Source organism: Pteropus alecto, unplaced genomic scaffold (assembly GCF_000325575.1).
Source record: "Pteropus alecto unplaced genomic scaffold, ASM32557v1 scaffold241, whole genome shotgun sequence".
NCBI lineage: Eukaryota > Metazoa > Chordata > Mammalia > Chiroptera > Pteropodidae > Pteropus > Pteropus alecto.
Window position 1 is genome coordinate 92,607 of NW_006430461.1, and position 10,963 is coordinate 103,569.

Here is a 10,963-nt window from a genome sequence, read left to right on the forward strand (position 1 = left end):
CCTTTCAAGATGTATTTATGCCATTAAGTTAATATTCTTTAGAAAAGCAACAAAACATGAGCTGATGTTAGTAAAATACTATTGTAGTACATTTTCATTAAGAAACTACTGTTAAATAATTCCAGGTCTGCAGAAATAACCTGGAATTAGAAAACTAAAAGGTTTATCAATGTCATTTTAACCCTTCAAGTCTTTTGAAGATTTTCAAGGGAACAATCTGTATTTCGGCCAATGTTACAAGCTTCAAAACAAGTAATTACAAGAACTGCTTACCACGCTGACTTTTTTCCTGTCCCAAACAGTATTAAAATCATATATATCTTTTGAGATAAAAGTTTTAATGTGATTAATAACTGTATTATTTTTTAAGTGTTTTATTTGATGTAATAGCATATTCACATGCAGTTATATGAAATAATACAGAGTGATCCTATGTACCCTTTACATAGTTTTCCTCAATAGTAATATCTTTGGGGAACTGTAACAATAATATTGTATATTATTCTTATATCAATATTCTTTTCTAAATTTTTTATTTTTCAATTGTAGTTGGCATACAACGTTATAGTAGTTTCAGGTACAATATTTATATAACTAACAAAGTGATCACTCTGATAAATCTGGTACACATCTGACACCATATATAGTTATTACAATATTATTTAGTATTTATTATATTCCTTTTGCTATATCTCACATCCCCATGACTATTTTGTAGCTACCAATTTGTACTTCTTAACCACTTCCCTTTTTCAGACATCCCCCAACCCCTTCCCATCTGGTAACCCTCAAAATATTCTCTGTATCCATGAGTTAGTTTCTCTTTTGTTTATTTTTTTTCTTTAGATTCTATATGTAAGTGAAATCATAAAGTATTTGTCTTTCTCTAGGATCCTCTAGTTCCATTCACGTTGTTTCAGATAGCAAGATTTTACTCTTTAAATTTATTTTTGACTGAGCAATATTTCATTGTATACGTACCACTTCTTTATTCATTCATTCACTGAGAGACAACCAATTTGTCTCCATGTCTTGACTATTGTAAATGCTGCAATTAAGATATGAATGTGCATGTCCCTTCAAAGTAGTATTTTGGGTTTCTTCAAGTAAATATCCAGAAGTGGGATTACTGGATACTTCTTAGTCTCTTGTTCTAGCTTTTGTTTTAAACTCTATTTTGTCTGGTATCACTACCCCAGATTTTTTTTTTTTCATTTCCATTTTTATGAATTATATCAATATTCTTATAAGCATAGCCTTGTATATAATGGATATGTAAAAATGTTTGTTGAGTGAAGAGACATTATAAACCTTTGGGAAAGCTACTTTTAAGATTTTTCTGAAGGAGAATATTTGAGATACTCTTTTCCATTAAAAAATTACCTGCAGGAAATTTTACCATGCTGTATTTGATTTTGAAAATTCTAGATTTCTATTATAATAAACCTGACAAGTGAAAGGAAATTCAGCAGAGCAGACATTAGTTTTTATTTTATTTATTTTATATTTTATTTTATTTTGTTTTATTTTATTTTACTGTCCAATTTCAATACTCACTTCTTTTCAATAAAAACATCCTTATCCCTCTTTGTGAACTATCTCCTCCCTGCATTCAAATTACTCATAGTTCTGGTACATTTGGCTCTATTCACAGTTCCGTGGAAGGTTATATATTTATCATTCAGTAAAGATTCATGGAATCTATGCTGGTCATTGATCTAGGATCTTGAAATACAACAGTAAACAAAGAAATAAAAAAAAAATTCTTGTTTTCCTGGAATTTTTATTATAGCAGGGGGAACAAACAATATAATCAATGCAATAAATAAGCATTGAAATGTATTTGAACCATGATAAGTACTTAACCACTAAATTGGGTAGTAGAGTAGCTCTGAAGCATAATAGCATGATCATTGAAGGTTTCCCAAAAAAGCTGCATTTGAACAAAAACTTCAGGGAACAGATTTCGGTGTAGAGAAAACACTAGTTAAAAAAAAAAAAAGCAAGGGGGTAAGACTAGCTGGAGAAGACAGAGGAAGGAACGCATAATAGAAGATATTTGAAAGGAATTAGATCATTTTCTTAATTGAATATTTAACTTTGTAAATATTTATGCTTTAACTCTCAATGTACCATGATGGCCTAATGGATGGATCTCACGTTTCCCCAATATGGCAAAGAGTGGGTAGTATGAAGGAAAAGGACTATTCTGGCATATAGTAGTCACTTGATTAATATTTGAAATGAAGACTTTTAAAATTATATAATTTTGATAATTGAAGGAAGGTATGAGAGTGATCAGGGGGCTGGGGAAAGTGATTTTAAAATATAAATTTTCATATGAAGTACCCCTTATGCTGCTCCAGGTTTCCAGTACACAGGACTTACATCAGAGCAAGAAGATTAATTTTAATTGTTTATTTCATGACCTCAAGAGCATGAGGCAACAGAGAGTCTCTAGGGTTCATATCCCAAAGGTTGTGACTATACATATAAGAATATATGCATCACACCCAACCAAGAGAGGTCCTACCTTTGCCATCAGCAGGTTTGTTTTAAGATTCTAAAGACAGACTGACATTAATTTCAATAAAAGGTTTCTAAAAAACTATGTGGGAGAGGAAAGTTAGCCTTTAGATCTAGGCAGTTCTTGAGAAACATTTAGTCATTGTGGAAGTTACATATCTGAACATATAAGGAAGAGCTTTGCATTAGAGTGCCTGGCTCAGCTCAGCTCCCCAATAACAGCTCCATGAACAGCAGGACCTGGCGTGGGGAAAAGAAGAGCTTGGAAAATTTTGGAAATTTGTACTGTCTTGCTTCTTTACATTTTTAAAAGTGTAGTTGAGGTAGAATAGACAAGAGTTTAAACAAAATGAAATAAGGAGAGATTGAATAGATTCTCTAATGAAAGAAATTAAAAGGGACCAGTTTTATTGAAGATTATAAAGCAAGACACGTGGCACTGGAGAGCAAAAATTACAACAAAAAGGAGGAAATTATAAGGAAGAAGATTTCAGGTGTTAAATTTCCTGAATTCAAAGATATAAAAATTTTTATGAGCGATTTAATAATAGCATTTGGGACACAAAAAACCATTACATTAAAAATAACATTAATTTAAAATGAATTTTTAAATAACATAGACAAAGTAAATATTATTTTAAGAAAAAATGTGAAAATCAGAATGTCCAGCTTTGTGATGGATTGTCTTTTGAGGTTGTCTTTAATACTCAAATTTATGAGAATAGGAACAGATAGGACCCTTGACTGTCTCGGTCTCACATATGATCTGACGTCTTTACTGATGGTCCATCTAAAACTATTATTAATTATTAATAATTAATATTACTAATATTAACTAATATTTCTTAATTAGGATTCCTTGAGTTGAAGCATATACCTTCTGAAAAAAATTAAGATTTATTTTCATATCAGTTGTACTAAATCAGAAAGAAAACAAAGATTGAAATGTTACAGAAAATTAACAATACAGATACAAACTTAAAGTGTTAAGGGGTGTTACTTCTTATTGTCAGAATATGAACATATGATACAAAAATTAAATAGTTTAGAAATTTCTCATTTTTGTTACTGATTATAGGGCTGATATAATTAGTCATTGTATTAAGCTAGGCTTATCTTTTATGATCTTGTGATGTTCAGTGAAGCTGAAAGTGTTATGTAATCAAAACCATAAATCACTTGATCTCGTAATCTTATTTATAAATATTAAAAATTACATTTGAGAACTTAAAATATTAAGTAATTGTATTCCTTTATGCAAATAAAAAAATTTTAATAGTTATGTTTAAAAATATTAGACATTTAGAACATCTTGTATAATAAACAGAAAAATTCTGAGATATTTTGCTTCATCACCTAGTATTGGTAAGGGGCATTAACAGACCTTCTTATATCCTCACTCTCTTTAATGCTTTTTTTCAGGACTCACTCAAATTCTGACCAATAGAAACCATGTTACTGTCAAAGAGAAATAAAAGTGAAGCCACGTTCACTCTCTTGGGCTTCTCAGATTACCCAGAACTGCAAGTCCCCTTGTTTTTTATTTTTCTGGTCATCTACAGTGTCACTGTTGTAGGAAATATTGGAATGATTGTAATAATCAAAATTAACCCCAAACTGCACACTCCCATGTACTTTTTTCTCAGCCACCTCTCATTTGTAGATTTCTGCTATTCCTCCATCATTGCTCCCAAGACCTTGGTAAATCTAGTCATAGAGGACAGAACCATTTCATTTCTAGGATGTGTAGTACAATTCTTTTTCTTCTGCACCTTTGTGGTAACTGAATCCTTTTTACTGGCTGTGATGGCCTATGACCGTTTCGTGGCTATTTGCAACCCTCTGCTCTACACAGTCGCCATGTCCCAGAGACTCTGTGCCTTGCTCGTGGTCGGGTCATATGCATGGGGAGTAGCATGCTCCTTAATACTCACATGTTCTGCTATCAAATTATCATTTCAGGGTTTCAACATAATTAATCATTTCTTCTGTGAGTTCTCTGCATTGCTCTCTCTCTCTTGCTCTAATACTTATGTCAACCACTTGCTGCTTTTCATTTTTGCCACTTTTAATGAGGTCAGCACACTATTCATCATTCTCCTGTCTTATGTGTTTATCCTTGTGACCGTCCTCAAGATGCATTCAGCCAGTGGTCGCCGCAAAGCGTTCTCCACCTGTGCCTCACACCTGACGGCCATCACCATCTTCCATGGCACCATTCTCTTCCTCTACTGTGTGCCCAACTCCAAAAACTCCAGGCACACAGTCAAAGTGGCGTCTGTGTTCTACACCGTAGTGATTCCCATGTTGAATCCCCTGATCTACAGTCTAAGAAATAAAGACGTCAAGGACACAGTCAGCAAGTTATTGGACATTAAAGTCTTTTCCTTTTGAGCATATTATTTAGTGGAGTTTACCCTTACATGTAAATAAAGTGTGTTCATAAATTTTGATTCTAAAGATAACTTTAAAAGTATTGAAGAGTTAATATATAGTGGAAAGGACTTGGATATTGATTCATAGAGAATACACTTAACTCTGTCTCTTACTTACTGAAAAAAATCAGAAATCTCTCTTATCTTTAATTTTTCATTTACGAAATTGAGACAACATAAGCTATCTCCTAATCTGATTGTAAAGATTAAAAGATAATATAGATATCATGTGGAATTCATTATAAAATCTCTTATTAAAATTAAGAAATGTTAATTTTATCCCCCTTTTTGATAACATATCTGGAACAGACTAAGCTCTCAATAAACACATGAATATCTCTTATAAAATTATAAATAGCAGTTAAGGTAACACACAGTCTTTGTCCTTTGAGAAATGCAAAATCTGATGTTGACAGTAGAGCCATAAAGAAAGTGGTCATTGTTCAAGGTAGAAAATAAATATAATAAAGGATTTGACAGAAAGAAAAGTTCAAAACTATTTAGGGACTTTAGAGGGATGCTTTCATAAAATAGGTATAGTTTGCACTTGGCCTTCTGATTTCAGAAGTTTCAGAAGATGTGTATCAACAATGTAGAGATTTTATTCAGAAGACAAAAACCTGACAAAAATGAGGAGATCAGAATGTAATACTGAATGAATTCAGCAAATTTTTAATTGAGTAAATACTGTGTAATGTGTGTGTGTGTGTGTGTGTGTGTGTTGTAGTGTGTATATATGCAACTTGGCATGAATGGAAAGTTGATAAAATATGGTTGTTTTCAAAGAAGCTCTAGTGAGGCAGTATGATAAGCTGTGATAGGCTCCACCAGAGGGTCAAAAATGGTATACCGGATCTCAGAAAATCTTATATGCAAGAAGTAAGCATGATTAGAGCCTGTTCTACCTGTATTGCATGCTATTATTCTGTCTATGAAGACATCCAAAACATTATCAGTCCTTTATTAAAGTAACTTTTTTCTCAACATGAGCCTAATCTCTGAATCCTTCTCAACGGAACTTCTATCTTAAAAAAAAGTGCTTGGAGTTGCCCTAAGTCTTGAAAACTAATCGCTGACATAACCTTATTCAAAATAAAATGAGAGCCACATAGTTGCTAGCATAAAGACCTGTTTAATCTGGCAAATTAAAAATATCTGATCACTTTAATATTATCATTTTTGCTTGAATAACTTGAACACTGTTCTCCTCTCCGCCAAATCATCAGTATATTGGAAGAAATAAATTTCCAAATGTTTCGGTAAAGAAGAAAAATAACCCGGGGGAGAATTTTATTTGGGCTTAATAAATTTATTTGAAATGTTTGTATTATTTTGATCTTATCATCATTATTAAAATTTTTTATTCATATGCAGTATTTGATAGTGAATCAATTAAATAACCATTGTATACAGGTTAATAAAATATGTAAGAAGCAGTGTTTCAGATATTAGATGTCTTATGTATTTCACACCGTATCTGGTATGTATATAATTTCTAATTTCTTGACATTAGGAAATTATTTATATTAATCTTACAGAATTTTATTCTACTTCTGTCCTGTGTAGACCAAGGATGACCACATTTCATGGTAGAAGTAATACAACCCATCCAGCTCTTATCCTAAGGAAGCCATGGCCCATATTATTTAAATGTCCTGACCAAGTATGTAAAAGCAATTGTTAACAGAATTAAAGCCATCATTTAAGTCCCCAGACACATTGGCAAGCATGTTTTCCACTAAATACTGGTGCACTCTTATATATTTCTTGTCAGATGTGTCTGGGGACTTAAATGATTCCTAGATGACTAGGAATACAAACTCTGGTAGAAATTGTGCTGTAGTAGAAATATCACTCAGCTCTTTCAATTCCATTCAAGTTATGTGCCACTTTCTCACAATGATCTTTCATCAAAATTTTTAAAAATAATGCATTGTACAAAATCAGATTGTCTTCTTATTTTGTTGAAGACCAAAGTTTTGGAAATTACATCTTTCAATGTGTTGATCATGTGCCTTTCATTTAGTTTTGAAAAGGTATTTATACCAAGAATTTAATTTTACATATAAAATATTTCATTGTAAATTTAAATAGCAGCAGAAGGTGTAATTTCCATTGTATAGCATAATTTCACTTAAAATACATATATAAAAACATCTGAAACAGTCAGATTTATGTTTTTCCTTCTTCTCAACTCATTTAATTCTACCCCACTGGACATTATAATTTTATTAATAACATTTATACCTTATAGTTCTTGTGATCATAACACTTTTGGCAATATCGAAAGTTTTTATTTCTGGATTAAATTAACCTTGTAATGATACAATAATAATTATACCACTAGTTAAAAACATAATTGCATTGCAAATTTGGATAAAATATAATTAATCAAAATGGAAAATGTTTTTGGAAATATTTCTTTTTATGAGAAATATAAATATGAGTTTGAATTCTTTATTTCAAATAATTACTGTATCCCTGGAAATATAGCACTTAAAGAAAGCAAGTATCATTCAGTACTATTTCTATTTCTATTTTTTAATAGGTGAGAATACTGAGAATATTTCATCATATTAAAGATGACTAGGAATACAAACTCTGGTAGAAATTGTGCTGTAGTAGAAATATCACTCAGCTCTTTCAATTCCATTCAAGTTATGTGCCACTTTCTCACAATGATCTTTCATCAAAATTTTTAAAAATAATGCATTGTACAAAATCAGATTGTCTTCTTATTTTGTTGAAGACCAAAGTTTTGGAAATTACATCTTTCAAAAGGATTTATTACCCAATGTGGTGAATTGCAAATAGGGTCAAAATTCTTCAGTCTTCCTAGGATCTCTGCCACTTTGCATTGTCTCTGATCAAATGGTGGAATCAATTTCTCCATCCCTGGAATGTAGGCTGCTTTTGTGACTAGCTTTGACTAACAGAAGATAGCTGAATGGACATTGTGTCAGTTTCAAGCCTCTGAGAGGCCTTGTGGCTTTTTCACAATTTCTTTAATTTACAAAATCTCTTTAAAAAGCTGCTATGTGAACAAGCACAGATTAGTGTACTGGACAATGAGAAACAAAGCTCACATCCTCATCACATGAACTGGCATCTAGCCAACCACCATACCTGAGCTTGAAGCCATCTTAGATCACCTAATCTACCAAGCTGATGTCATCTACATCAATAACCCAGGCCAACATCAGCTATGTCGAGATCAGACCTTACTGACTCATGGAGTAGCGACCCATGAAATAAGTAGTTACTGTTTCTAAATAATATTTTTTTTGGAGTGGTTTGTTATGCAATCATTAGAACCACTCACTTTCTTAATTTCTGTGGTTACCACAAAGATCTTCCCAAGTCTTGTTTAACAATTAAGCATATCTGTTATTTTTCCACGTAGAGGCACCCTGATTGAAACAATGCAATTAAAACATTTAGAAAATTTAACATATTTTTGATTTTCTATTGAGACCCAGAAACACTCGTCAAACTTGGGATATTATCAAATGAATCAATTTTAGGAAAACATATACAGTTTGTTGAGAATTTCAAAACCAATTACTTGTAACTAGTTTCGTGCATGGAAATTTTGAAATGTTTGGTATATCCAAGAGCATAAGACACAAATAGCGGTTTAACCACTATTGATTTAGGAGTCCTTACACAGTGAGAGAAGGAGCAGACCTGAGAGAGATCCCTGATGCAAATCCATTTAACGGACTCTGGCATTGAGTAAGGAGAGTGCCATGCCAGCACTGTTCAGTAAGTCTACTCTTCCTCACACAGTCATACTAGTGACACAATGAAAAAGCAGTGTTGGCCTTATTCTATCAGTTATTCCACATGTGACTCTGGGCAAGTTACACTTGTCTGTGCCTCAGTCACCTCATTTGTAAAGGTCTGTAACTATTGATCTCACTTATTTTTATGAAGATGAAATGTCTTAATAGCTGTGTTCATAGCAGTACCTAGCACATAGGAAGTGGTCAGTAATCATAAGCAATTATTGTTTTCAGTCAGTAGGTTGATTATTCCCACTTCTTTCTGGTATTTAACAGAACTCTGGTGTGATTTCAGACCCTGTGCCCTTCAGGATGGAGCTTTTGAATATAAGACAGGCAAAGGTTATAAGACGTATTCATATGTTTTGTAATGTCAGTGTGATCTCTGGCTCACAAAGCAATTGCTTGGGTGCAGCATACAATGCTCTGCAATTCATCATGAACTCTGAAGGAATTGTGTTGGATTTTAATAAAATGTACCAAGTTGGGATAGTTTTCCCCTCTGTTTTATGCTCATAGAAGTCATTAATTGTTCGACTCCCAAGATAGTGCTGTTTTCTTGATATCTTATTGGTATCCCACAGAGATCAATGATTGTTTTGAGAAGCTTAAGAAACATGGGCCCTGGGGATACGCACACATACAAAAACATAAAACCTATAACATTTTCTATCATAGAACCTTCAAAAACAGGGGAAGCAATGTCTATCATACAGGTTGGTTGGTTGGACTACACTTTGTTTTTTTGGGGGCGGAGGGGTGGCCATGAATATTTTCTGGGATCTGGAAGCTTGTTCTCTCTCTCTCTCTTTTTTTTTTCTCCTGGGGGTAATTTATTATAGCCACATTTAAGATAAAGAAGAATTGAAATGTATTAGCCATATTTAAAAAAAAATCTGTAGTTAGCCTTTTGTTAATTATAGAGTATTTTCAGAAATGTCACGTTTGAACACTCTTTTATGAAAATATTTTCTCTTCATATATTGAAAAACCATCTCAGTGAGAAATGGAAACAATTTAATCTGTAGAACAAAATATCTTGTAGCAGCTTTTAATGCCAAAGGGAAGAGAGTAAACAAATTGGAAAGAATGTTTGATTTCACTGTCCTTCCCTCTTCCTACTCTCTCACACTATTGCATGGAGGTTCTCCTGACGATAAGTCACTCTGATACTTAAAGTAGCAGTAATGTACCCTGAGAACTGCTCACGGAGGGACACAAACATGTGAACTGCCTCTGAAGCAGAAAGGAGAGGGGTTATTTTGGCCTCGAGCAAAATACTTTAAATTGCCTCTTCATAGCAGATTTCTCAGCCTTGGTTGTATTGACATTTTGGACCAGATTACATTTTGGTGTTTGCATGTGTTGGTATGGGGAGGGGAGGCTGTCATGTGCATTGTAGAGTATTTAGCAGCAACCCTAGTCACTACCTACTAGAAGCTAATAGCACCCCTCCTTATCGTGACAACAAATATGTCTCCAGACATAGCAACATGTCCTCTGGGAATCAGAATCACTCCTGGTTAAGAACCACTGCTCTATGAGTAATCGGCTGCCTGAATTTTTATATTTAGACTTGGAAACAGGAAAAAGCGTTTCGAAATAATGTACTACTTCGAACTCAGAAAAAGACCAATAACTCACTTTTAGTGGCTGTTGAAGAGAGAAAACCATATTATCAGATAAATATTAGTTTTTAAACTAGGATTTCTTTATGCCCGTATCTTTCACCTCTTTGAAATTATTTGAAGAATGAGGTAAATGCCTGGCTGTGTTAAGTTTTAGTCCATATTCTCTTTTCATCAGAAGTAACCAATTGGCACCTCTTCAATCACGTATATATTGACAAAGGGTTAGGAGGGACAGAATAAACAAGGGTGTCCTTTCCTTCTGTTGATATTTTCTATAGGTCAAAGGCCTTAAATATATCCGTCCCTCATTTAAAAAATAACACCCTTTCCCAGTTCGCCCCATAACATTTACATTTTGTAACAATTCAGGCAAATTTCTACATTGCTTTTTTAAAAAAATGATCGGAATAAAATATTTATGTTTCATATATGTTGCGAGGATTAAATATATAATTCAACTTATGTATACAGACATAATATCCTATCTGTGCAATCTTACTATTTTTTAACTTGTCGTTTTAACATAGTCACTTTTTAGGTCATTAAAAGTTCATCAGAAGTATCATTTTAATATCTGTGTAGTTTT

General features: G+C 33.0%; 1 protein-coding gene across 1 annotated transcript; it reads left to right on the top strand.

Moving 5' to 3' along the window:
• Positions 1–3,961: 3,961 nt before the first annotated feature.
• Positions 3,962–4,935, top strand: LOC102895881 (olfactory receptor 5D18). The gene has a single exon (XM_006904845.1). It carries the CDS (start codon positions 3,979–3,981, stop codon positions 4,918–4,920), a length of 942 nt encoding a protein of 313 aa, XP_006904907.1. The 5' UTR covers positions 3,962–3,978; the 3' UTR covers positions 4,921–4,935.
• The last annotated feature ends 6,028 nt before the right edge of the window (positions 4,936–10,963 follow it).

Bases quoted from the DNA above. Each gene is read 5' to 3' on its own strand.
- LOC102895881 (XM_006904845.1), top strand. From the start codon at position 3,979: ATGTTACTGTCAAAGAGAAATAAAAGTGAAGCCACGTTCACTCTCTTG.